At 48.1% G+C, this 27,029-nt stretch overlaps 1 protein-coding gene across 5 annotated transcripts in view; it reads left to right on the forward strand.

Annotated features, from left to right (window-relative positions):
• Positions 1-2,034: 2,034 nt before the first annotated feature.
• Positions 2,035-27,029, forward strand: part of ABCG4 (ATP binding cassette subfamily G member 4) — a 34,413-nt gene continuing 9,418 nt past the window's right edge. The window contains exons 1-11 of one of the 5 annotated variants that reach the window (XM_039350613.1): positions 2,035-2,051; positions 7,931-8,169; positions 17,676-17,793; positions 18,877-19,009; positions 19,242-19,292; positions 21,263-21,408; positions 21,795-21,918; positions 22,294-22,408; positions 24,189-24,331; positions 24,609-24,707; positions 26,059-26,227. In XM_039350613.1, coding sequence (XP_039206547.1) covers positions 7,941-8,169; positions 17,676-17,793; positions 18,877-19,009; positions 19,242-19,292; positions 21,263-21,408; positions 21,795-21,918; positions 22,294-22,408; positions 24,189-24,331; positions 24,609-24,707; positions 26,059-26,227 — 1,327 coding nt within the window. In that variant the 5' untranslated portion in view covers positions 2,035-2,051; positions 7,931-7,940. Of the gene's footprint in view, positions 2,052-2,753; positions 2,957-3,323; positions 3,754-6,784; positions 8,170-17,675; positions 17,794-18,876; positions 19,010-19,241; positions 19,293-21,262; positions 21,409-21,794; positions 21,919-22,293; positions 22,409-24,188; positions 24,332-24,608; positions 24,708-26,058; positions 26,228-27,029 lie in introns of those variants that run through there. The other 4 variants (XM_039350612.1, XM_039350611.1, XM_039350615.1 and 1 more) reach the window with 4 other exon arrangements.

A 27,029-nucleotide genomic window follows, 5' to 3' on the forward strand; every position in this document is an offset into this window, starting at 1 on the left:
TTCTTGCAGGCAGTTCGTTACCCAAACTAGGGTAACCTCGTCAGGGCCACCTATCTCACAGCCCGGATTCTCACTCCTGAGATGGCTTACGCCAAAATCCTTAACCGCTTTCTGGGATTCAAATTCTTGCCTGAAAAGTGTGTCCTATTGGCCAAAGCCTGTTGCAAAACCCACAGCTTTTGGACTCGCAGCAGCTCTTTTCTCTAAACCTGGGAGCTGCCTAGAGAACTGCCTTCGTCTGTGGAGATCTATAACTCAGGATGCTTCTTCTTCGTCAGTGTCAGCCCTCTGAGGTAGGCAACGGAGGGGATGGGGTTTTCCGCAATGCCTCTTGATTGGTGCCAGGCCTTGGAATAATATTGTCAGAATCCAATTATATTTCATCTGTAGTTATCAAATATAGAAAACCCCAATTCTGCCTTCTCTGGATTCTGCCATAAGAGGGAGAGAAGGGGGAGAACAAAGGGGCTTTATGGCCCTCACTTCCTTCAGTAGACTTCTAAGGAACTGAATGTGTGTATTGCAAAAGAACTAACCATAAGAATGGGGCCGTTTCCTTTCATGTAGTTTCTTTGAAGTCTCCATCCAGCCGGGCAGTAAGAAAAAGGGGGTGGGAGTGTAATGCCTGAGACTGTCGCTGGAAGAAGGGGGTGATTGGGTGGGGCTACTGGGAAACCCTTAAAACCTTGAATGGGAGAGCTTGGACCCCAAGTCCTGTCTAGAACGCCTGCAACCATTTTCTCTTAATAAAGGATTCCTGTTGGAAGAATCATTCCAAGAGTTCTGTCTTCTTAAGATGCAAAGTGGGGTGGGTCCTTACAAATATCTCGAAAGCCCTTCCTGCCTCCTTTCTGCCCCCCTTTTAAGGGCAATCAAGCTAGGTGGGGCTCTCCTGTGTCTCTCACTCTTTCGCCTTTCCGAGGGGCAAGTGGCTGGTCGCCCTGCCTTTCTTTACCTAGCCCTGAGCCACAGCCCTTTGCACCAGCTTCATTCAATCTCCGCAGACCCCTTCCCCAATGCTCCAATTGCTCCAAGAGTTAATCCGGTTCGCTTAATCGGGGCACAGGGGGCCTATGTGATGAAGGACGGCTTGCTACTGCAGGGCGTGGCCCTCCAGTCAAAATCTTGGGTGCAAGCACAGCCTGTTCAAAGTACATAAAGCTGGCTTGGGACCAACTGGGACGGGGCTTGGAGTGCGATCCAAGCCAAGGTGGTTTTGTAATGCGTGATTTACTATCTTGCCTCCGTTGACCTAAATCCTGTTTTTTCAGCAGCCGAAAATTATTGGTTTATTCCCTTCAGAAGAAAGTCAAGAAAAAGGTGGGGGGGAATATAAACTAAACTAAACCAAACACAAAGGTTATGATGGAAATGCATGCGTTGCCAAAGAAAAGGGAGAGGGGGGAAGCATTTAGTGCAGTGGTGGTGAACCTATGACACAGGTGCCAGAGAGGGCACTCAGAACCCTCTCTGTGGGCACACGTGCTGTTGCCCTAGTCCTAGGCCTTCAGCTGGGTTTTATAAAACCTTTTCCTTTAGGCCTCTGCCGCCATGGAGGTGGCGCAGCAGTTAGAGTGCAGTACTGCAGGCCACTTTAGCTGACGGTGTTCAGCAGGTCAGCAGTTCAAATCTCACCGGCTCAAGGTTGACTCAGCCTTCCATCCTTCCGAGGTAGGTAAAATGAGGACCCAGATTGTTGGGGGCAATGTAAAATATATATATACATTGCTTACTGGTGTATACCGCTTAGAGAGTGCTTGCACTTAAAGCGGTATATAAGTCTCATAAATAAATAAATAAATGTGCAAAAAAAAAAAGGTTCAATCAGTCAATTTCAACTTCTTGCAGGAAAAAAAAGATCCGGCAAAGTTGGAATTGATTGACTGAACTTTTTAGTCCCACCCAGTCTGCCGTTACCACTGCAGCCACGCCCAGCCAATGGGCCACGCCCAGCCAATGGGCCACACCCAGCCAATGGGCCACACTCACCCGGCACTCGACGATGCATAAGTGGGTTTGGGGTTGCAGTTTGAGCACTCGGTCTCTAAAAGGTTCGCCATCGCTGATTTAGTGCTTTTTTAAAAAATACAAGTTCACTTTTCACTTTCAGCAAGCCTTAACTTAATCCAGAGCAGAGCACCCTATGTTTGCTCAGCCTTTTCCGTTGCTTGCTGAAGTGACGGGATCAACTCCTGGAGTTCCTTGGAAGAGCGTTTTAAAATGGATCATGGCGAAACCATCTCTTTTGGCCAAGGAGTGCTATTCTGGTCCCAGAAATCCCACCAGTGGCCACGAGAGGACACAGCAAGCAGGTTTAAACAGCCAGAGCTTCCTGGCATCTGTTCCTCCCGTTTCCCTCCAACTCCATCCCTCTCTACTCTCTCTCTTCTCTCTCTCTCTCTCTCTTTCCCTTCTTCCTTGACATCTTCTTTTTTCCTCCCAAGCCCTCCTTCCAGGACTTGCAGGCAGCCTGTCTTTTTCAGCACCAGTCCCTGTCCATCGGAATCTGGATTCCGCTTTGCAAAGGCTCAAAGAGGTCCTGGTAGCAAGCGGAGGGAGCAGCTCCAGTTTGGCTGGGGTGGTCAAAAGAGTCAAAGTGGGGATTGCGACAGCCCAGTGGAAGCCCTGCTTGTCTTCTGGGTGTCCCAACAGCTCTCCAGTCGGGCTGCTCCATCCTGGCCTTGGCTCTCCTTCACCCTAATCTCTTCAAGCCCCCACCCCCCTCCCTTGGGAAACACCTGGATTAAAACAAGACCAGGATCAAAAGCCTGTTTCTACTGGCACCGGCTGCTCTCTGGGGCAATCTGGCGGGGCTCCAGCCCCATTGAACGGAGTGATAACATAATTATAGGGTGTCAAGATAGGACTGGTGATCCACATTGGCATGCGAAACGGGCCTAATCAGGTGATCATACCTTCATGAATGACTGTATGACACAGTTCCAGCCAGGAGAAGGTAGGCATGACTCATTTCCCCCCCCCAACACCCCCCCCCCGCCCGGGGCTTTGGAAATTCAGGACCCCCGCCCCCTATAAGACCCCCAAACGCCCCCTTGGGCTTGGATAACCAAGCATCCCTCCACGCTCAGTAAGCAGAGGGGGAACCAAGGCACGGGGGTCTTTCTTCGGAACTAGGAACTCGCGGGTGTTTCCTTGGTGGGCTCCCTGCAGCAGGAGCCCCCTCTTTCTCCGGGAGAGCGAGGGGAGGGTCTTTTCCTGGCCGGCGATTGCAGCTGGAGCGCCCCCTCCCCCTCCTCCGCCCTCCCCGCCCTCCAGAGCAGCATCAGCAGCATCCACGGACCCTTTAACAGCAGAGCCCGGGATTTCCGACCGGGAAGCGCAGCCCGGCCCAACCCTTTCGAGCTGCTGCTGCCGCCGGCGGACCGGGAGCTGCCGGAGGAAGGAGCCCGGGCAGGGGTGGCCGCGAGCGGGGCCGTGCAGGCGGGGGGCTCTCCTCGCCCCTCCCCGCCTGTTCCAGGCCGGCGCCCTGGGCGATGGGGACGGGGGAAGCGGCGGCCGGCTGCAAGAGCTGAGTCCGCCTCCCTCCCCCAGCTCGGGGGTCGCTGGTCCCCGCAGGAGGGAAGCCGCTGCTTGGCCTCGCCCGCCCGCAGCCGCCCCCCCGGCGCCCCCTCCCTCCCCCTGCTGATGCCGATGCCTGCGGAGGGGAGCTAGAGGTCGGCTGCAAGGAGAGCGGCGGCAAGGACCCCCCTCCCAGCCAGGGGGCGAGCAGCGGGGAAGGGGCGGACGGCAGAGGTGAGCTCTACCCCCCCCCTCTCAGCAGAGGGACCTGGCTGACCAGGGCCGGAGGGGAGTCCTGCGGAACCCCCCCCCCACTCGCCCGGGAATGGGGTGGGGAAGGGAGAGGGAGGGAGGGCGCCCCACGGGGAGGGGTCCGCAAACTTTTGGGCACCCTTCCCCTCCGCGGTGGCCCGGGGCCGTCTGCGCTATTTGCGGGCAGGGTCTCGCCTGGCTGGGCAAAGGGAGGGATCCCAGCCCACGGGGGGGGGCGGGCGGCTCAGAGAAGGGTAGGAGGTCTTGGAGAGCGGGGCATGGCAAGTTGCTCCAATTGCTCCGGTGCCCCCTTTTCCCAGAGGTCCAGGCCTAGCAGGGGGCAGAAAGGTGGGGGTGGGCGTCTGTCTAATTGGAGCAGGTTTGACATCTTCAGGAATTCCTCTGCTTTGTTTTCAAGGAAGCCATCTTTTAAATCTCTCTCTCTCACTCTCTCTCTCTCTCTCTCTCTCTCTCTCTCTCTCTCTCACTCTCTCTCTCTCTCTCTCTCTCTCTCTCGCTCTCTCTCATCTATCTATCTATCTATCTATCTATCTATCTATCTATCTATCTATCTATCTATCTATCTATCTATCTATCTATCTATCTATCTCCCTCTCTCTGTCTGTCTGTTTATCCATCCTTCCATCCATCTATATCTAATCTAGTCTTGCCCCTTCCAGCACCTTTGAGGGGGTCCCTCTCAGGTGTGTGTGTGTGGGGGGGTTCAAATTGTTCAGCCTTATGGAAATCCAGGGGTCTCTTGTCATGTTTGGGTATGCTTAAACCCCTCCACTCACCACCACCACCCCCTTGGCGTGGCTGGGTTCTGGTCCTTGTTAAACCACAGAATATCAGGCTGCAAATATTCGAAAGGTTGGGGGGGATGGGGGGGATTGAAGATAGCCATTCTTGGAGGGGCAGGGAGGGAGGGGGGAGGGACAGAGAGAGAAAGAGAGAGGGAAGGGGGGGATTAGTAAGTAACTCCCAGACTGCGATCCTGGAGCAATCTGGGCTCCGACTGCAAATCAGCCATAGGTTTTACAGCAGCATTTATTGACTAGCCAGGAATCAAAGCATTTCTGAAAGAGGATCACGTGTGGTTTGGAAATGGGGTGGGGAGGGGCCTTTCAGAGATGCCTTCCATCTAGGGGACCCCAGTTCTCTCCCAAGGAATGCCCTGGCTAAGAGAAGGTGTCTCTTGGGGTGTGATGGGTGGGGAGAGAAAGGATCTCTCCGAAAGGCAAATCTGGAGGTTATGAAAAGAGATCCTGTGATGAAATAAATCGGCTGAGATTCGGCATTTCAGCTCAAGGAAGGCAAGAATCTGCTCAGATCCCCGGCAGAGAAGCCCTTGGCCCAGGTAGCCCCCGGAGCCGCAATTCCAGCCAGGCTTTGCAGGGGAGGGAAGGAGCAGAGCCTGCGCAGAAGGACATTTCCTGCGCTCTCCTCTCTCCCGCTTTGGGCAAGCTCTGGGTCAGAGATCTATCAGCCTTCCTTCCTTCCTTCCTTCCTTCCTTCCTTCCTTCCTTCCTTCCTTCCTTCCTTCCTTCCTTCCTTCCTTCCTTCCTTCCTTCCTTCCCTGTGCTAGCCCTCTCAAGGCTCTGGGTCAGAGATCTATCAGCCTTCCTTCCTTCCTTCCTTCCTTCCTTCCTTCCTTCCTTCCTCCCTCCCTCCCTCCCTCCCTCCCTCCTTCCTTCCTTCCTTCCCTGTGCTAGCCCTCTCAAGGCTCTGGGTCAGAGATCTATCAGCCTTCCTTTCCTTCCTTCCTTCCTTCCTTCCTTCCTTCCTTCCTTCCTTCCTTCCTTCCTCCTTCCTTCCTTCCTCCTTCCTTCCTCCTTCCTTCCTTCCTTCCTCCTCCCTCCCACCCACCCTCTTTCCTTCCTTCCTTCCTTCCTTCCTTCCTTCCTTCCTTCCTTCCTTCCTTCCTTCCTTCCTTCCTTCCTTCCCTGTGCTAGCCCTCTCAAGCTGGGACCTTTAGATTACAATATCCACCATCCCCAGCCTGGAGGTACTGGTTTGATGGTCATTGTAATCCAACATTTTGGAGGCGGAAAGTGTCTTGATGATGGACTCACTTGGGGGGAGAGTATCTCCACTCCACCCACGGAGGGGGGGGCAGATGGGGGGAATCAGCAGCGAGGGGGTGTCTACCAGTGTGATCCGCTGCACACCTTTGGCAATTCAAGTTCTTCTCCAGCTTTGCTGAGGTTCTGCAGCTTAAAATAGGGCAGGATGGAAGCCAATTTCTCTCTGAGGTGTATGAAAGGTTTCTCTTAGCCCCCCCCAAGCTGAATGGCACCCCCCCCAGCTCATACTCCTCCCCTCCAGTCTATCTAATCAGACTCCCTTTGTGGGAGATCGTCCCTCTAGGGCCCTTCCTCCCCCCCCCTTTGTCTTGCATTTGAATGCAGCCATTAGTTTTTGCCTTGAGTTTAATCCTCCATCCAGATTTGGCTGACATCCCTGTTTAAGCATTTGCTTTGAAACATTTTCCTTGTCTCCATGTATGTATATCCTAGGAAAAAATCAGAGGAGTGGGTGGAGAAAAGGGCTTGCATCTCTTCTTTCCTGGGGGCTAGGCTCATTTGCAACCTGGAGCCCCCCAAAATTGGTTCAGCTCCCCTAGCAACTTTTAATGCAAAGTGGGTGTCCCTGGAACCTGGTGACATTTTCTCCAGTCCCTCTCAGATGAAAAGAGGAAGGTCCTTCTGATATCCCAGCTCTAACGTGTTGCACCTCATCGGGTTAGCTTGGAATCAGGACTTCCCTAAAGATAAACCAGTGGGGTTTTTTGGGGGGGGGGTGTTTTGGCAAAGGGCAATGAAAGAAATCACTATTCTTCTGCCAGCTGTTTCCTTCCCTGCCAACTAATCAGGAGCCTCTCCAAGCATGCTCACGGTGGACTTCAACTCCCAGAATTCCCCAGCCAGCACAGCCATTCCCCAACTGGCTGGGGAATTCTGGGAGTTCTTAAAGTTGCCAAGGTTGGACACCCCTGCCGTAAATGGTAGTGCTTCACCTTCCATCTTTGAAATGAGAAAGTGGAAGGAAGATGATGAACATACCCTTTTCAGGGGACCTCTATGCTGTACGTAGAATGGAACGGAATGGAATGGAATGGAACAGAGTGAATGGAATAGAATAGAATAGAATAGAATAGAATAGAATAGAATAGAATAGAATAGAATAGAATAGAATAACAAAGTTGGAAGGAATCAGCTCTGATTCCTGTCCCACAACCTCTTTTAACATAGGAGCAGTTGGGGCACATTATTAGTGATTAATGGGATGTGGATCACTTCTTAGAACAAGACCTGATGTACATACAAGGTGCACATATGCAATTATCCAGAAGAATAAATACGTCTCTGCTGGAATCAAGAATTATGGTTGTTTTGTTCAGTCTCACTTCTTTGGAATCTAGATTAAATCTATTTAAACAATTAAAGCTATTTTTCTTGTTAAAAAAAAAAGACTTGACTGCAATCTATAGACAAAGGAAACGTGTGGTAGCGTAGCTACTGCCCAGGAAGTGGTTTGTTTATTTATTTATGAGACATATACTGTTTTAAGTGCAAGCACTCTCTAAGCGGTGTACACCAGTAAGCAATGTATATGTATATTTTTGGTTCTCTAAAATTGGGGTGCCTTTCCCTTGCTAAAATGTTATTTGCAATTTATTTATCTATTTGTACTTTGATGTGTTAGATTCACCTATCCACCAGGATTTAAACCACTGATGGTTTCAAAGTCCATACTTGCCTGACTACACATACATAGAAACTCTCTTTTTATGACCTTGTACTCCCTATTCAGGGTAGAGTTGGAGGTGACTAGATGGAGCTGCGCATTTACTGGCCAGATGCCCTTCCTGGCGCCACACGGAGTTCACAGTAGATATTTTTTCTTTGTGTCCTAGGAAACAAACTCCTGCCACTTCCTAGGATTAAACTCTCAACCTTCTGAATGAGAGGCGAGCGCCTTCACCACTAGGCCACCAGGCTGCTTATGACCACAAATGCATAAATCTCTCCCAAACTGAGGGTCTCTTGCCCAAGGTGGCCCCACCCGCCGTGGTGGATGGACTTGGCCATTCACAGCCTTAGGGAGCACCTGAAGAGCAGAAGACTCACCTCTGTCTCCTTTGCCTTCTCAACAGAGGAGCAGTTATGGCGGAGAAGAGCCTTGATCCCACCTGTGTGTCCATCTCCCTGGAGGACTCTGTCTGCAATGCTGGATCTCAGGACGGCTCCTTCCTGACCACTCACCTGAAAAAGGTGGAGAACCACATCACAGATGCGCAGAGATTCTCCCATTTGCCCAAGCGGTCAGCTGTGGACCTTGACTTCATTGACCTGTCGTATTCGGTCCGGGAAGGTTCCTGGTGGCGAAAAAGAGGTAGGACAGCAGCCTTTTGGAGGCAGACGTTAGAATAGAATAGAGCTGGAAGGGACCTTGGAGGTCTTCTAGTCTAGCCTCCTTCTCAAGCAGGAGAACCTATACCCGTGGTGGCGAACCTATGGCACGCGTGCCACAAGTGGCACGCAGAGCCCTCTCTGTGGGCACACGCGCCATCGCCTCAGTCCTACGCCTTCCGCTGGGTTTTATAAAACCTTTTCGCTTTAGGCCTCTGCCGCTGTGTGGAAAAAAAAAACAACCCAAAACGGTTCAATCAATCAATTTCAACCTTGCGGGAAAAAAAAAAGATCTTGCAAAGTTGGAATTGATTGATTGAACTTTTTAATCCCACCCAGTCTGCTGTTGCCACTGCAGCCACACCCACCTAATGGGCCACACCCAGTCAATGGGCCACATCCACCCGGCACTCGACAGTGCATAAATGGGTTTTGGGTTTCAGTTTGGGCACTCAGTCTCTAAAAGATTCGCCATCACTGACCTATACCGTCTCAGACAAGTGGCTGTCCAGTCTCTTCTTAAAAATCTCCAGTGATGGAGTGCCCATGATTTTTGGGAGTAAGCTGTTCCACTGGTTGATTGTCCTCACTGTCAGGAAGCTTCTCCTTAATTCCAGGTTGCTTCTCTCTTTGATCAGTTTCCAACCATTGTTTCTCGTCCTTCCACCTGGTGCTTTGGTGAACAACCTGGCCCCCTCTGCCTTGTGGCAGCCCCTCAGATACTGGAACACTGCTATCATGTCTCCCCTGTTTCTTCTTTTCTTTGGACTAGCCAAACCCAAGTCCTGCAGCCTTTCTTCATATGTTTTAATCTCCAGACCTTGGATTATCTTCGTTGCTCTTCTCTGATTTTTTTCCAAACTCTCAACATCTTTTTTGTGATATGGTGACCAAAATTGGCTGCAGTATTCCAGGGGTGGTCTTACTAGGGTTTTTATAATGCGTAATCTTGATTCTATGCCTCTGTTCATACAACCCAGGATTGTGTTAGCTTTTTTTGGCTGCTGCTACCCACGGCTGGCTCATGGTCAAGTGATCGTTCACTCGGACTCCAAGGTCCCTTAATCCTTGCAGGGGCCAATCGAGGTTGCAGGATCTTTCTTCCCTGAGCTTTGATCTCTGTAGGCATCTCTGAATGGGAAAGAGAAAGCAAAGAGGCTCTTGGCCCCAGCATAGGGCTCTCAGTGAACGGCCATCGTACAGGCCATCATTTCAGTCATAAGTTGTGACAGTCATAAAATGAGTCATCATGGGACTGCATGAGGTGGCCATTAAGTGAACCCAAAGTTCGCTAGGGGATGGTTTTTGCCAGAAACCGGAAGTGTACGCCAATTTCCAGCCAAAAAAAAAAAAAAAGTGAATCGTGCTCACGGGACCTTGGGGCACTACAAATGGCCACAAATTCAGACTGGTTGCCAGGCACCCAAAATGGTGGTCATCTGGCCATAGGGTGGGGTGTGGGGAGGCAGGAGGACATTGGAACTTTGAAACCGTGAGTCCCATTTTTGGGATCCATTGTAACTTCAGATGGTCACTAAGGGATCAGTCATAAGTTGAAGACTGCCTAGATGCCTGCCTCTTTGGTTCTACTCCAGCATCCTTAGTGAGTTCTGATTTTGGTCCAGCTAAGCACCTAACTCAGTTAAGGCTGGTCAACCCCAGTCTGGAAACTTCCAGACATCCTGAGACTGCAGCTTCTGGTATCTGAAGGCCAGGAGTTGAAGAAGGTTTTCATCCATGGAAAGGCTGGTGGAAACCAAAGAGATGACCACAAACACAGATAGCTGGGACTCCTCCATGTTCCATTCCATCTGATGAAGATGGAATTGGTCACTGAAGATGACGGATGATCCAGCATGTGAGTTGAACTCTCTATTGCTTGTCATGGAGGCCATCAACTCCTGGCCCTGGCCCATGACCTAACACCCCTTCTAAAGCCCTGATATTAAAGCACCATTTCTTGAGAGGTTAGTGAATGTAGGTAAGAAGCTTCTGGACCCCTAGATGGACAATAACCCATAGAATCCCCAGCTTCTCCTTGCAACTCAACGTCCATCCAGCATTCCCCCCAGCAGGGACTCTGGAAACAACAGAGTTGTCACGGGACATGATCAGCACACCCTCTTATTCTCCATAGCATCAGTGCTACTGCAATACCTGAATCCAGGTAAGATCTCAGCTCAGGAAACACTCACCTCCTTGCCGGGCAAGTTTCGGTCATGCCCGTCAGATATACTCGTGCCTCCAAGATCAAATCCTGAAGGTACCAAGAATATTTATAACTTGGCAGGTCGCATGTTCAAAACAGCAGCCTAAGGCTAAGATATCCAGAAAGATAGAGTCCGGTGGCAAAGGAAGAGGTCCCTGAACTAGAAAAAGGGAGAGTGCAAAGAAAAGCAACAAAGATGATTAGGGGGCTGGAGGCTAAAACATATAAAGGTGGAGGAATTGGGTATGTTTAGTTTAATGAAAAGAAGGACGAGGGCTGACATGATAGTAGTCTTCCAATATCTCAAGGGTTGCCCCAAGGAAGAGGGGATCAAGCTATTCTCCAAAGCACCTGAAGACAGGACAAGAAGCAACAGATGGGAACTCATCAAGGAGAAAAGCAACCTAGAACTAAGGACGAATTTCCTGACAGCGAGAACAATTAACCAGTGGAACAACTTGCCTCCAGAAGTGGTGACTGCTCCAACACTGGAAGTTTTTAAGAAGAGACTGGACAGCCATTTGTCTGAAATGGAAAAATGGTGTAGGGTTTCCTGCCTGAGCAGGGGTTGGACTAGAAGACCTCCAAGGTCCCTTCCAACTCTGTTATTCTATTCTATTCTATTCTATTCTATTCTATTCTATTCTATTCTATTCTATTCTATTCTATTCTATTCTATTCTATTCTATTCTATTCTATTCCTATTCCTATTCCTGACTGCCAATTTTCCTTGTTATGAGCAGGCCTATCCAGGACCCCTGTCCTATCTCCCTACTGGACATAGCTGTAATCTCTCTTCCATCTTTATAACCCCTGAAGCTGATCTGGCACCCTACCCACACCCAAACCCAGGGGTGTCAAACTCGCAATGTCACGTGATGTGTTGCGACATATCGCAACTTTTTCTGCATTGCCGGCAATGGGGTGGGCACAGTTTTGGCATAACGCATCTGGCCTGCGGGCCAGCAGTTTGACACCCCTGACCTAACCCTTCAGGGGGGGGTAGTTGTGGGGCCCATGCTCCACAGCTAGCTTTCTTTGCGCTTACCCTACTTAATATCCACCCATAGCAGTCAAAACCATGAAATCCCACATGTTTTCTCTAGTGCCAGCTCACCCAGGCTCTCCTTCCAGGAAAAATATCTTCCACTGCAGCTCCAGTCATCTCTCGCTCAGGCTCAGCTCATTCCCCTCCCCCACTACCACTTTTCTAGGATGGTCGCGTACCCCCTGCCAGGTGCCAATGTACCACAGGTGAAAAGCCCTACTCTAGTGCAGAGTTGAACTATGGAATCCTTGGTGCTCTCTGGATTTGATTGTTTTCTTTCACACATTTCATTACCCAACTAGGTAATATCATCAGAGCTTGGAAGATGTTATCTAGTTGGATAATGAAACATCTGCAAGCAAACAGCCAAGCTCAGAGAGCACTCAGGACTCCACAGTTAGATTAGTCATCAATTATGTTGCAAGATGCCAACCCAATTACAATATTGAAGAAACATTTAACTGAGATAGAGGGTGTTGGAGAGGCCCACCCTGGATCTTCACCCCAAATATGGAGCCTTGTCCCCTTTCCCCTGATTAATGGGCTCCAAGATGATGCTATCAGGAAAGATAATTACCACTCCAATTTTGGAGAGTGCAATGCCAGATGTGAGTCATCTCATCAGTCATCAGAAAGCAAGGCAGGCTTTTTGGAGATGATCTGATCGATGTTCTTCTCTGATGTCACCATCCTGAAACCGTGACATTTTCGGATGCCTCTTCCACAAGTTCCCTTTTAACTGGACCAATTATCCCCTGTGTACATGCATTTTTAGGGAAACCAACTATGAGCCCAGCCAAAGGATGGATGGTGATGCAAAGTCATTCTTCATTGTAGGTTTTCCACCAGAACTTTGAGCAGCAGTTCCTTGCTAAAGCTGATCTCCCCAAGATAATCATGGTCAGACCTGACTGGCTCTTGAATGAGAGACCACTGTGAAATCACTAGAGCATGGGTGTCTAATCTTGGCAACTTGAAGACTTGAAGCTGGGCTGGCTGGGTAATTCTGGGAGTTGAAGTCCACAGATCTTCAAGTTGCCAAGATTGGACATCCCTGCCCTACAGCCTAGGCTAGACTTGGAAATGGGAGATAACTTTCAGCAGAAGGAAATGTTTCCTATCTTAAGAAAAGATCAAGAAAGAAAACCAAGAGAAAACCAACCTCTACTCAAAAGAGTCCCGTTTCCTTTCACTTTTGCACAACCATCATTTCACTAGATCCACACACCCAAGCCACACAACCCCTTATGGCATCATCCAACCTCAGAATTGGTCTTGCTGTCTCAGGTTTCTCCAAGGAGTTCCAGAACTGTAAGTTGGGAGGAATTAAAGCTTGGGTGAAAACCAACAGGTGAAAACCCTGTCACAGTTCCTTAATTTGAAGGAGTGCCTATTGACCCTGTCTTCAACGGTTTGAGCTCTGCCTGCTACATTGAAGCTGAGCTGGATCAGGTATCCCAAAGGTGCTTGTTCCCCAAAGGCAACTGGACTTTCTTGCTTTTCTCTTTGAAAAAGTTTTAAGTTTCTTCAGTTCTGTGGGTTCCACTGGCTTCCAAACTGAACTGAAGAACTGAAGAAAACTGAAGAAGCTTCTTGGATGAGAAGCAAAATGTTTTCAAAGGAAAAAAAAAACGAAGTCTAGTTGCCTTTGGGAAAAAGCACCTTTGGGACAATCATGACGTGGAATAATCCATCCATCCATCCATCCATCCATTCATCCATCCATCCATCCATCCATCCATCCATCCATCCATCCATCCATCCATCTAGAGCTGGAAGGGATCTTGGAGGTCTCCTAGTCCAATCCCCTACTCAAGCAGAAGACCCTATACCATTTCAGACAAGCAGCTGTCCAGTCTCTTCTTAAAAATCTCCAGTGATGGAGCACCTACAACTTCTGGAGGCAAGATGTTCCGCTGGCTAATCGTCCTCACTGTCAGGAAGTTTCTCCTTAACTCCAGGTTGCTTCTCTCCTTAATTAGTTTCTATCCATTGCTTCTTGTCCTGCCTGATATGGATGACTGAGAATCTCCATAGAAGCTGGATCAGGTGGAATTATAATCTGGATGCAGGGTGGGAGTTGTAGTTTAGATGTCAGGTTGGGTAAGGCTGGAGAGCAGGCAAGGGGGGGCTACCGAAGGATCACCTGTGTGCATACATGTGTGTCTTTCAAATGTGTAAAGCACATTTTCCTTTCTGGATTCTCAGCTCTTTGACTGAGAATTCCCGAATGCCGCTTGGCAGATCCCACTGGCCCCTTCTACGGCTCTGCTGACATGCGCAGCAGTGCACTAACATCTGGTGTGCTAACCCTGGCAGGTCAGGAGAGAGAAAGAGAGAGAGAGACCCCTGGCTAAGGGTCTGTTCGAGTCCCGTGGGAACCTGGTTTGGAATGCCCCAGCCCTCGGGGCATCTGGCCCCGCTCCTCTCTTGTGCAGGAAGCCATTTCTTCACATCAGGAGCTGGGAACCAAAGGCCTTTGAGCAGCTCTCTGGCCGGGGCTCAAAAATGAAATGAAATCCAATTTTGCAGAAAAGCCTGGGCTCTGTGCTGAGCAGGATTTGCAGCTGCCAGCCAGCGAGACGAGGTTACTGCCAGTCAATGAACTCGAGTAGCTGCCCGCCTCCTCCGAGCTGAGTGGCAGGTGCTGCAGCAGCCTTGCGGGCTGCGACAAGTCCCGGGACGAGAGTATGCACAAGGTGTGTGCATGTGTGTGTGTGTGGGAGGGGAGGTGGTGTCTCCAAGCATCCTCCATGCTGACTGCAGAACAGGCTGAGTGCTTCGCAAAACCCACTGCGGCTGCCATCCGAGAAGCCCGAAGGAGGCGTTTGCTGCATGCTGCATGCGTGCTGCATGCTTAGTCTGGATGAAACTTAATCTCAAACAGGCTCAACACCCCCCTCTCTCCACCCCCCATTTCCGGCCCCTCTGCTCCAGTCTAGAATGTTCTCCAGCCTGCTAGAGAGGTCACTTCTGAGCATGGCATAAGAAGCAGAACCCATAAGTGACCAGGTGCTATTTTTCCACGCTAAATATTTATTTTATTTTTTTCATATTTAAGAACCGTCCAGCGCTGAGAGACTCTGGGAAGTGTCCAATAAAATATTAAAAGCATAAAAACAGCATACAAAATTTAAAAGTTCCTTACCAGAACTGCATTCTTAATTTATGCCTTCTTTCTTAAATATACCGTGAATGTTCCAGCTCAGCATTTTATCCTTCTGAAGCCCCTAAAATGAAGGTCTCTTTTACCTTAACGCTGGTGTTTTTATCTCTTTAGTGAGTTTGGAACTAGAAAAGGGGAGAAGCAGAAAATAACATTTGATTTCCCAACTGTCTCTCTCTCTTTCTCAGAATCTCCCTGTCTCTCTTTCTAGAAGGGCAATGAAATAATTAAAGGGCAATTAATAAATCCCGATTGCATTGATTGACCTGAATGGAAGAGGCAAAATGGGGACAGAAACTTTATGGGTCTTTATAAGAAATCTCTTAGATATGTATGAAGCTTGAAGACTTCAGGAGTTAGGGTAGTGTTGGACAGAATTGGAACCCTAGGAATGGAGTCTGATGCATACGTAAGCCCGTAGTTTGCTTGCTGGAGGATAGTTTTATAAATTAAATAATCCTTTTTAGGTCTTTTGACACCCACAGCATAGACATCAAGTTGAACCTGAGATGTTCCAGTTCCTGTATTTAGAGCAGTATTTCTCAACCTCAACAAGTTTAAGATGGGTGGACTTCAACTCCCAGAATTCCCCAGCCAACCATGTCCATAATTTCCCAGCCAGACCATCACAGTTCTGGTCTGGGACTGCCATAAAAGGTGGTAGGACTCCATCCCTTTGCAAAGTGACTTCTGGATGGTCCAGGTCTTCTCCTGAATCAGCCAAGGGAATGTTGATGCTTTGGTCCCCTCTAGTGGTGGTACCCGAGACTTGCTTCAGATGGCCAATTTGCTAATTTATTCAGGACTAGATTGATTGCTGGGAGGTGCTCAAGCTTGAATCCTTGAGTGACAACAGATGCAAACCTAGCAGTTGCTCTCCCGAGTCCATTTAAGCCAGCCTTCCACTCGCTTGAAGTGGCCAAATTCCCACTTTTGTTATGTGGGAGGAGACCCCAGTGATGGCCCATGACCACTTTGAGAATGGATCATGGATAAAGCGGGCATCAAACCGAAGGACAGAGAAAGCACTCAAAGGGTCCCTTTCCTTTTCCAGCACTTCTGGTGCAGCAAAGCCCTTTAGCCAAACCCAGGTAGCAAAAAAAAAAAAAAAATACGGATTTTCCATTTCTGATTTCATGCATTTAGTTTCCGCCAATGCTCCTTTTGGCATTTACGATGGCAATAATGATTTATTAAGCACTCGGTTGTGTGTTGGATGAACATCTTGTGGTCTTCAGTGAATGTTTTGGAACACATCTGCCTTACATCGGAAGAAAGATATTTTTTGGGGAGGGGACAGGGCCTTCTGTGGTCTTTTCCAGCTTGCTTTCCCAATGCACTCTGTTTTTATCTCCTTCTGGGTTTGGGTGATGGGATCTGGGTCTTGCCTTCTACTCTCTGGTAAGGCAGCAGTGAGTCAGATGGGGTTGATGGCCAGCGGAGGCCAGACCAGTTGAACAAAAACCTTGATGGAACTTTTGAAGACTTCTCCCTAGGAAAGAACCTCATGGCATTTCATCCCTCTTGGTTGAGAGAGAGAACAGAACAACCTCCCTATTACTTACGACCAAAATTGAGCCCCACGTTTCTGTCGTTTAAGTGAGACATTTGTTAAGTGGGTTTGGCCCCATTTTATGGACTTCCTTGCTGGGATTGTTCAGCGAATCACTGCAGCTGTTAAGTCAGTCGCATAGTTGTTAAGGGAAGCTGGCTTCCCCATTGACTGTCAGAAGGTCACAAAAGGAGATCCTGTGATCCCGGGGATGCTGCAACCGTCATAAATATGAGTCAGCTGCCAATCATCTGAATTTTGATCAGGGGATGGGAAATGCTACAATGGTTGTAAGTGTGGAATATGGTCCCAGGTCACTTTTTTTAGTGCCGTTGTAACTTTGAGCAGTCACTAAGTGAACCATTGGGAGTCGAGGACTGCCTGTGGTAAGCAGGAAGTCTCTGGGTTTTATGCACCCATCTGCGCCTTCTTACCAGCCAATGGTAAAACTCAGGCAGTCCCAAGTGCCAAACGGTTGTGTTCAGCACCACTGCCCCTTCTTAAACCTTGACTGCTAGATTTTATTTATTGAGAAAATGGACACAGCCTCCCAAGTCACTCATGGTGATTCTAGGCAGCTTACGGAAATAAATGATGATACAATGTTATCCATTCAGTCATGTCCTACTCTTGGTGATCCTATGATCCTATTTTATTTCTCCATAGAAATAAAACCCCAATACAAAATCCCTGTCAACATTGCTAACATTGGATAGTTTTGCATTGAAAACAGATGGAAATGCAGCCATCTTTTACCTTTTGCTTTTAGAGCTAGATGATGCTGGGAGGGGGGATGTGAATGAGAGTTCAGCTAGACATAACAACACTAAACCTAGGTTGAGAAACAAGGTTATTGTAACCAAAGCTGACAAGGAATTGGCGGGCTGGAGAAGAAGCCCTCGCTTTAAGCTAATGGGGGAATGTGATTTATGTCTGTTAATTAAAGGGAATTGTGTTTGATATTATGTGCTCAGGGGAGTGGAATTCAGTTTTTGGCTCTGATTATGCAGTGCTGGTGCTATGTAGACTCAAAATAAAGATTTTTTCAGGTAAACAATGCCTCGAAGTTCTTTGAAGAGTTTCATCTGTCGGAACCAGGACAATCCCATAAGCCCCCACCCCTCTGATGACAATAATCAAAGCAACCCCTTGATGGGTTCTGTATCACTCTGGGGTCCCCAGGCTAACACTGGAAAAATCATGGCTTTAGCGCCTTTCGAAAGAGCGTCAGAGTGGGAAATAAGCTTACTCCCACAAGGATGATGTTCCACAGGGATGGAGCCACCACGGAGAAGGCCCTTCTTGGTCCCACCAGATGGACTTTCTTAAGAGAGGAGACCTATAACATCTTATTTCCAGTCTTCTTTCTGCAGAGATGACATTCCATGGGGAGAAGGCCGTTCTTCTGGGTCCCACTAGCTGGCTGAAAGTTATGATCAATTAATTAAAAAAAGTCCATCCCCTTTGCTCACCAGGACCACTAGAGTCCCTTTATCTTCCCATCTCTTTTCCAGGATATAAGACGCTGCTGAAATGCCTCTCTGGAAAATTTTGCCCCCGGGAACTGATTGGTATTATGGGACCTTCTGGAGCTGGGAAATCTACCTTGATGAACCTCTTGGCTGGTTACCGGTGAGAAAACACATCCTTTCTCTAAAACAGGGTTGTCAAACTTAATTTCACTGAGGGCCGCATCAGCATTGCGGTTGCCCTGGGGGGGGGGGGGGTGTGGCCAGAGTGGGTGCAGCCTACTGTGTGTGGATAGAATGGGTGTGGCCTACTGGGTGGGCGTAGCCAGTTCTACATCATTCGTGTCAAGGGTGCCTATGGGGGCCTGGACAGGAGTGGGACAGATCTGAGGGTCTCTGGCAGAAGGGGGTGGGACCGGGGCAAGTGCCAAGGCATGGTCCACTGGGGCAAGTGCCAAGATGGCCACCACCAAATTGTACATTGGCTCCTGGCTGTTTCCAGGATGGCTTCACGGGCCACATGAAACCACTTCGCGGGCCGCATCTGGCCCCCGGGCCTTGTGTTTGACATGTCTGCTCTAAAAGAACTTGATTTTTAATGGAAGGATTTGGGCCTGTATCCTGACAAATGACCGGCTGATTTTCTTCCAACATCTTCAGATTGATTTACATTGCACAATCCTTGGGTGCCACATTGCTCAGAGTAACAGTGAAATAAATTGGAGAACTTCTCAATTCAAATTCTGAGTTAAAACCTTCCAGACATTAGTGAAGGGGGGGAGAGATCCCTTGTCTCTCTAATCAGCACCCCTCTTCTTGCGACCCTCACAAAATAAAACTAGCCAGTGAATGAAAAAGGGAGCAAAAAGTTTAGCCTCTCCTAAAATCAATGTTCCCCAACCTTCACAAATTAAAGGCGAGGGGACTTCAATTCCCAAATTCTCAGTAATGGCTATGCAGCTGTGGAATTCTGGGCGTTGAAGTCCATATACCTGGAAATTGCCAAATTTAGGAAACCCTGCCCTAGATTCAAGGCAGTTCCGGTTTAAGAACTTTCTAAGGCAGGGGCGTCCAACCTTGGCAATGTTAAGACTTGTGGACTTCAACTTCCAGGATTGGCTGGCTGGGGTAATTCTGTGGGCTGAAGTCCGCAAATCTTCAAGTTGCCAAGGTTGGACACCCCACTTCCAATCAGGGGCAACAGATCTTCAAACCTGTAAAGACCTTTGGTATTTCTTACTTTCAGGGAAACAGGCATGAAAGGCCAAATTCTTGTGAACGGACACCCAAGGGAGCTGCGCACTTTTCGTAAGATGTCATGCTACATTATGCAGGATGACATGCTGATGCCCCTTCTCACCGTGAGGGAAGCCATGATGGTGAGTGGGGAGAGGGGAGGTTGCAACAGACTTGCAATACAGACTTGCAATACAGACTTGCAAGCCTTGGGATGCAGAATCTAAAATCCCCATCAGAACTCCATTCAGGGGCAGAAAAAGTGCCTGGCTCACCTCTGGAGGAAAGGGTGGTGATCCCAGAGCTTTCAAAACCAATTGCCCCAGTAAGTCTGCTAGAAGCAAAGAATGAGATCCCTTCCTTTTCTCCATTAAGGGTTCAGCCAACCTGAAACTGAACGAGAAGCAAGAAGTGAAGAAAGAGCTGGTAAGTTGGCATTCTCGGTTGTCTTCAAAAGCTCAAGAAGCAGAGGTGGACCTTCAACCATGCAAGGAAACCATTCCTAGCTGGTTTGGATTCCTAGCAAATGGACTGGTGGATGCTCTTCCACCTCTTCCGCTTCCTCATCTGAGAAGGGCTCCCTTTGCAACCAATGCCTTGCAAAGTCTAGGTTAAGAACGTCATTGGCAAGCCGGGCTCTTCCCAAGGTGGTAAATGTAGCATCTGCTTAGGGGGTCTGGGTTGAGTCAGGGGTCCTCCGTGGCTTTCTGTCTAAGAGAGAAAATAAGGAGGCTGACATGGACATCACTCAGTAGTGGACTGGAGTTTGACCTGAATTTGTTTACTTCAGTTGAGATGCACTTCGTGAAACTGTATTTCTCAAATTGATCAACTTCAGGATGAATGGACATCAACGCCCAGAAGTCCACAGATCCAGTGGATCAGTGTCTTTAAGATGGGTGGACGTCAACTCCAGAAATCCACAGATCCAGTGGATTGATGTCCTTAAGATGGATGGGTTGCCTCATGCTGGCTGGGGAATTCTGGAAATCCACAGTTCTTAAAGTTACAGAGAAACCTTGGCCTAAGGCAGTGTTTCCCAAACTTGACAATTTTAAGGCATGACGACTTCAACTCCCAGAATTCCACAGCCAGCAACGCTGGCTGTGGAATTCTGGGAGTTGAAGTCCACATGCCTTAAAATTGTCAAGTTTGGGAAACACTGGCCTAAGGGAAGGATGGTCCATGGCCATTTCCCATGGCAATTCTTTTCCTGCAATCAGGTGAACGAGATCTTTTTTTTTTTTTTGAAAATTTTTAAAATTTTTACAAATAGAGAAGAAAAAAACAAAAAACAAAAAACAACCCTACCCAACCCACCCCAACCCTCCCACTCCATCCCCCCAACCTTCCCAGAGCTGAATATAGGCTTAATTAGAATTTCTAAAAATCTTAAAAAAGATTAAAAAAGTATAAACCATAAGTATATCTAAATACATTACATAAACAACTTATAAAATGATTAACAATAATATATATGTAAAAAAGCATAAATATTAAAAAATAAAAATGCTTAAAAAGAAAAAGAATAAAAAAGAAAAGAAAGAAGAAAAAAGATATATAAAAAAAATAAAAATAAAAAATATAAGGAAAGAGAAGAAAAAAAGGGATACAATCTATAAAATATTAAGATTTATATATAAGTTATTGAAAAACTAAGTAATATTTTTATATCCAATTTATGTTGTATAAAATCTATCCATTTTTCCCATACCGCAAAAAACTTCTCTTGCGATTGATCCTTTAAGAAAGCTGAAATCTTTGCCATTTCCGCCAAATAAGAAACTTTAAAAAACCACTCTTGCAAGGTAGGCAAAGATTCCTTCTTCCAGTATTGCCCTACTAACAACCTTGCGGCTGTGATTAAATTTAACATCAATATAACCTCCTTAGCATCACAATCAGTAACAATACCTAACAAAAACAATTGTGGGGTAAATTTTACCCTCCTTCTAAAAATTCTTTGAATATTTCACCATATCTTAATCCAAAAGGCTTTTATATTTTTACACGACCACCAAATATGATAATAAGTAGCATCCAAACAACCATATCTCCAACATTTAGGCTGTAAGTCAGGATACATACGAGACATTTTTTGTGGATCAAGGTGCCATCTATAAAACATTTTGTAAAAATTCTCCCTTAAGTTCTGGGCTTGTGTAAATTTAACATTCCTCACCCAGATGGTTTCCCAAGTATCTAGTAGAACTGGTTCACCAAAATTTTGTGCCCATTTGATCATACATTCTTTAATTAGTTCTGGTTCTGAATCCAGTTCTACTAGCACCCCGTAAATTCTCTTAATATGAGTTCGCCTTTGGTCTTTTACTTGTTTAAAAAGGTTTTCATCTTCTCTAAGCAAGCCCATATTACGATCCATCTTCCATCTATAGGTGAACGAGATCTTGACTGCCTTGGGACTCCTGGAATGTGCCCACACCCGCACCTCCTCTCTCTCTGGAGGACAACGCAAGCGACTTGCCATCGCTCTTGAGTTGGTCAACAATCCTCCAGTCATGTTTTTTGATGAGCCCACCAGGTGAGCAACAGCCTCCCTCCCCCGGTCCCTGCCTTATGTAGGAGAGGACCAAGATCCTCTCCCCTCGTCCCTGGGCCTCGTTTGGTCTTGCAGAACATTGATGGGAATCCCACAAGAAATTGATGGGAAGTGGAGGCTGGACCAGAGCAAAAGGTAGAAAAGAATCTGTAGAAGAAACCACGAATGCTTTGAATTCAGTGTCAGGGGAGAAAGAAAAATGACTGTTACACAATGCACAACGGAAACACAAAGGTCTGCATCCTGTTTCTTGCCTTGCAAATGCACCCCCAGTCTAGAGCTCGGCCCCACCCCAAAATAGAAGACAGCCCCTGTCCTTGTGCCCGTGGCCCACAGCAGCTTTGTCCTCTCTTTCTCTGCCTCTCCAGTGGACTGGATAGCATGTCCTGCTTCCAGGTGGTCTCCCTCCTGAAATCCTTGGCCCAAGGGGGCCGCACCATCATCTGCACCATCCACCAGCCCAGCGCTAAGCTCTTCGAAAAGTTTGACAAGGTGAGGCCTTTAGCACAGTGGTTCTCAACCTTTCTAATGCCGCGACCCCATAATACAGTTCCCCATGTTGTGGTGACCCCCAACCACTTATACATCACCGGGTGCCAGGAGCGTGGCCAAAGAAAAGAGGGGGAAAATGGCGGACAGCCTTGTTTGGCGACCCCCGTGAAATGGTCGTTCGACCCCAAATGGGGTCCCGACCCACAGGTTGAGAACCACTGCTTTAGCAGAAGGATGCCTGCAGGGCTGAGACTATGCGGGGCAGGAATTCACCATTTTAGACCTCTTTGATTTGAGCATCGCGTGTGACCCATCTCTTACTGCCCTCAGAATTTGCACTCAATGCCTTTCTCCTCTCCTCTGCCTTCTTTCCAGCTCTACATCCTCAGCCAAGGACAATGTATCTTCAAGGGAGCTGTGTCCAACCTCATCCCATATCTAAAAGGGCTTGGCTTGCATTGCCCCACCTACCATAACCCAGCTGATTTCAGTAAGTCGTGTTGGCCAGAGATGGCTTTTTCATCTACAAGAGTTAGGAGATGCAGGACATGGTCTTTTTTTTTTAGGAGCCTGCAGTCGTAGGTCAGGCTTTTGCTCCATCTGATCCAGACTGTCACCCCCTAACAGGAGGTATCTCTCCAGGGTTTCAGGTAGATGTTCACCAACTCTGACAGGACATGCTGAGTACTTTGTTTAAGGATCTCCTGAACATCTGACTACTTAGATGATGGCTTGAAATGAAGTTGTCAACCACATGGGAACCAGCCCTGGATCTAAGGATGACTTTCAGGAATTTCTTTGTGGGTTCCCTGTCAGGAGCCTATCTGGGTGATCCCTGATAGAAAACAAGATACACTATTGGACTAGGAAGCCTTTTTGATCTAGCCCACCAGAGTTCCTCTGAAATAGCATTTTCTGATTCTTGGTGCCCACTTTGATTCCCAGATTTCTCATCAATGGTTAGGTCAGCAGGGGGATCTGGTGACTTGGTCCACTTCTGAAAAACAACAGAGAAGGTGAAAATTAACACCCCTTTCCTAGGACCTTCCATGCGATGGTGTCTTGCAGTGGGGAATGAAATAGCTGTATGGGAGCAGCTCAGAAGTTCAGGATTCAAAATTTCCCCTTCAGAATTAGAATAACAGAGTTGGAAAGCACCTTGGAAGTCTTCTAGTCCAGGGCTTTTTAACCTTTTCACCCATTGTACCACTTTTAGGATAGGGCAACATCCGATTACCACCAGATGCCTAGCAAGGTGTCAAAAACTTGATGACAAAAAAAAAAGGAAAAAAGTGATAATGTACAGGTAGTTCGCTTAGTGACTGTTCAAAGTTACAATGGCACTGAAAAAAGAGCCCCCCGAGCCACAGCCGAGCAAGAAGCCTGCCTGCCCGCCCGGCGGTGCTCTTCCTCCTGTCCGAGGTTTTCATGGTTGTGAGCATTTCTGTTGAGGATTGGCAGTGGGGTGGGGTGGGGGGTGTTTATTCCCCCCGTCTGCTAGGTGGTTGCAGCAGGTTTTGGTCACTTCACATGACCCTGGGACACTGTGACCGTCATAAATATGAATCAGTTGCCACACATCTGAATGTAAATCACCAGACCCTGGAGAGGCTGCAACATTCCAGCTGATTGGCGCTTCTTCTGGGCTCAGCGGAAATGCCAGGATCAGCTCTGAGCTCCAGCTGGATCCTGGCGCTGATCTTGGCACTTCTGCTGAGCCCTGAGAGCTCTGCAGCTCCAGCCATCTCTTGCTCAGGCTTGTGTGGTGCTGCCACCGGTTCAGCTCATTCCCCTCCCCCGCTACCACTTTTCTAGGATGGTCGCGTACCACCTGCCAGGTGCCAATGGACCACAGGTGGTACCCGTACCACTGATTGAAAAACCCTGTTCTAGTCCAACCCACTGCTCGACCCTATAGAATTTCAGACAAGTGGCTGTCCAGACTCTTCTTAAAAATCTCCAGTGATGGAGCAGCCACAACTTCTGGAGACAACTTCCGTTCCACTTGACTGTCCGGCCATCGTGGCTACTCCTGTTTTAAGTTGTTTCTGACAATCCCTGAGCTTTATGTTTTCCCACAACAATGGAAGAACAGCTTACCTTAAATTGCAGTCGTAGTGTTTGCTAGGATCCTGAACGGGAATGCTAAACGTTATCAGTGATTCATGAAAATGAAAAATGATTCTTAGCATGGGAAGGGGGAGTAGAGATGGGCGTCTCTTGGCAGAAGCCAGTCCCTCAGTTGCCTCCCTCCATCTTCCCCTCCGTAGTCATTGAGGTGGCCTCAGGGGAGTATGGCGATCTCAACCCACTCCTCTTCCAAGCCGTCCAGAACGGACTGTGCACCATGGAAGAGGAGAAGAAGAGCGGTCCAGAGAAGATGGATTCCTTGGTGCCAGGACCTTGCGTGGCGGTGAGTGATCTGTGGGGGCGGAGGGAGGTTATTTGACAGCTGGCGCTCTACCAGGACATCAGGACCAGGCTAGGCTGGGTGAGGGCAGCTCTGCTCTTGGCATTCAGCCTCTCATTTTGTTTACTATTGAAGTGCCCCACCTGGTGTGTTGCGTTGGAAAAGGTGCCGTAAAGTCTTTCTTGTTGACCGCTAGAGCTGTTGGAGATTTTATTAATCACCCAATCTCATTTTCTCTTATTCTCTCTCTTTCTCTCTTTTCTCCTTGGTTCAACCACAGGATTTGGATCACATCGAGAGTCACACCTTTGCTACTAGTACCCTGACTCAATTTTGCATTCTTTTCCAGAGGAGCTATATTTGCATCCTAAGAGACACGGTAAAGGTCAGGGAGGGTGGAGAAAGGGGAAGGAAGGAAGGAAGGAAGGAAGGAACGAAGGAAGGAAGGAAGGAAGGAAGGAAGGAAGGAAGGAAGGAAGGAGGGTGGGAGGGAGGGAGGGAAGGAAGGAAGCAGGAAGGAAGGGAGGAAGGAAGGAAGGAATGAAGGGGGGAGGGAGGGAGGGGGGAGGGAGGGAGAGAGGAGAGAAATGGAGGAGGGATGGAGAAAGGAAAAAGGAAGAAAGAAAGGGAGGAAGAAGGGAACGAAGGAAGGGAGGAAGGAAGCAGGAAGGGAGGGAGGGAGGAGACAGAAATGGAGGAGTGATGGAGAAAGGAAAAGGGAAGAAAGGGAGGGAGGGAGGAAGGAAGAGAGGGAGGGAAGGAGGAAGAGGGAGGAGACAGAAATGGAGGAGGGATGGAGAAAGGAAAAAGGAAAGAAAGGAGGGAGGCAGGAGACAGAAATGGAAGAGGGATGGAGAAAGGAAGGAAGGAGGGAGGGAGGGAGGGAGATATGTCTCGGTATTCTGCATCACTGATACTTTCTGACTTCAGTTGCTGTGGCAAAATCTGGAACATCTTTGGAGCCTTCAGAATGCAAAGCAAGGAGGGTCTGGGGGGAGGGGTGAAAAAGTCAAGCTGATGGCCATAGAACTGAACCTCACCCATTGTTTATAGGTGTTATGGCCACCAGCGTGACCTTTGTTAACACATACATACACACACACACACACCATGAACTCTCCTAAGGTCAAATTGTTCTTTGTGTTTCCAACCAGGCTGATTCCCCTCTGAGGGACCCAAGATCCAGAGCTTGATAATCATTGTTTTATTCCTTCCCAGCCAAATCGTTATCGATTTGTTTTTAATGATCACAACATTAACTCCTGGCCCAGCCAAAGATTCTGGCTGGCTTTCCTCCTAGATGGATTTCTGATGGGTTTGCATTTAACAAGTAATCATGAGTATTTTGTGCCGCATGCGGTTGAGAGAGGCACAAATCCTCTTTATTTTTACTTTGTTCAGAGGTTTTATGAACCCTGAGCAGCCTACAAAAATGCCATTTTCCCGCTGTGATCAAGAGCAGAAAAATAAAAAAAAGTTACATCCATCTACTTTTGAAAACGTGAGAAGATTCCAGAGCTGAGGGTGTGTCTCACCCGCTGGGGGAGAGGGGAGTTTCCTTCAACACCAGTGGCCAACTGGATTTCAACTGAGCCGTGTTGTGTGAAGGCAGCCATTGTAGCTTTGTGGCTTTTTCTTAAGACGGTCCAATGTTTTGCAAACGAGATGAAAGGGCTTTCTGCAGGAAAATCCTGCTCCAGGTGACTTGAGGACCTTCTTGTTCCGTACAGCTCCTCACCCACCTGAGGTTCATGTCCCACATCTGCACGGGGGTGTTGATCGGCCTGCTCTACCTACACATCGGCAACGATGCCACCAAGGTCTTCAACAACACCGGCTTCCTGTTCTTCTCCATGCTGTTCCTCATGTTTGCCGCTCTGATGCCCACAATTCTGACTTGTGAGTTGGGGCCCCTTTGCAGAACGGCCTGGCATCTTTAGGACGATTCTGGGTGAGATGCATTGGTTCCCCCAAGGAAGGCGGACAATTTAGAAATTTCCAGATGTTGGCCTGAAGCTTAGAGAGGCTTAGAGAGGATGGGAGAATTGCAGCAGAAGTGAGTTAGGTCTTTGTGGCTCCATTGTCTTCCAGAAGGACAAGATTTCTTCTGGCTGGGGGCCACATTTTTTAAATCTATTTTTGCCCCCCCCCCCCAAGCCTTGCTGGCAAGGTAATGATGTGACTGGAGAAGAGAGGGGTTAACGGTTTGAGGTGCTTGATCCATGAGAGGGAGGGTTGAAATAAATTCAGGGCATTCTGTTAATCCAACTGTTTTTTAATCTTCCTTTTTTAAGGAAAGCAATCAAATGGACGCACTAACTAAGCTATTGAAAAAAAAGCTTAACACACAAACCAACATTGGATTGCTGAGCTGGGGGGAAGGGCTGGAATTGCACTGCTGCAAATGAGGCCTTGTGAATGGAGATGATGGGATAAGCAGCTGGAGAAGGCACATCTGCAGTCTTCTTTTGTTGAAGGGGCTGGTGGCGGTTGGTTTGTGTCTTTTTTTTTTTTTCCTGTGGCACAACAGTGAGGGATTTGTGATCTCTCTGTGGCTGTGGGACAGACTCCGTGCTGCACAGCGACCAAATGGGGCCCAGAACAGAGGGCTAGAACATGGGGATATTTGCTTGAGTCACCCAGAGCTTTGCTTCAAGATAGACGTTCTCCAGGATTTGGGCACCAAAGTCTTATGCCCCCC

Source organism: Crotalus tigris, unplaced genomic scaffold (assembly GCF_016545835.1).
Source record: "Crotalus tigris isolate CLP2741 ecotype Arizona unplaced genomic scaffold, ASM1654583v1 scf7180000018340.3345759, whole genome shotgun sequence".
In the NCBI taxonomy this organism is placed as follows: Eukaryota; Metazoa; Chordata; class Lepidosauria; order Squamata; family Viperidae; genus Crotalus; species Crotalus tigris.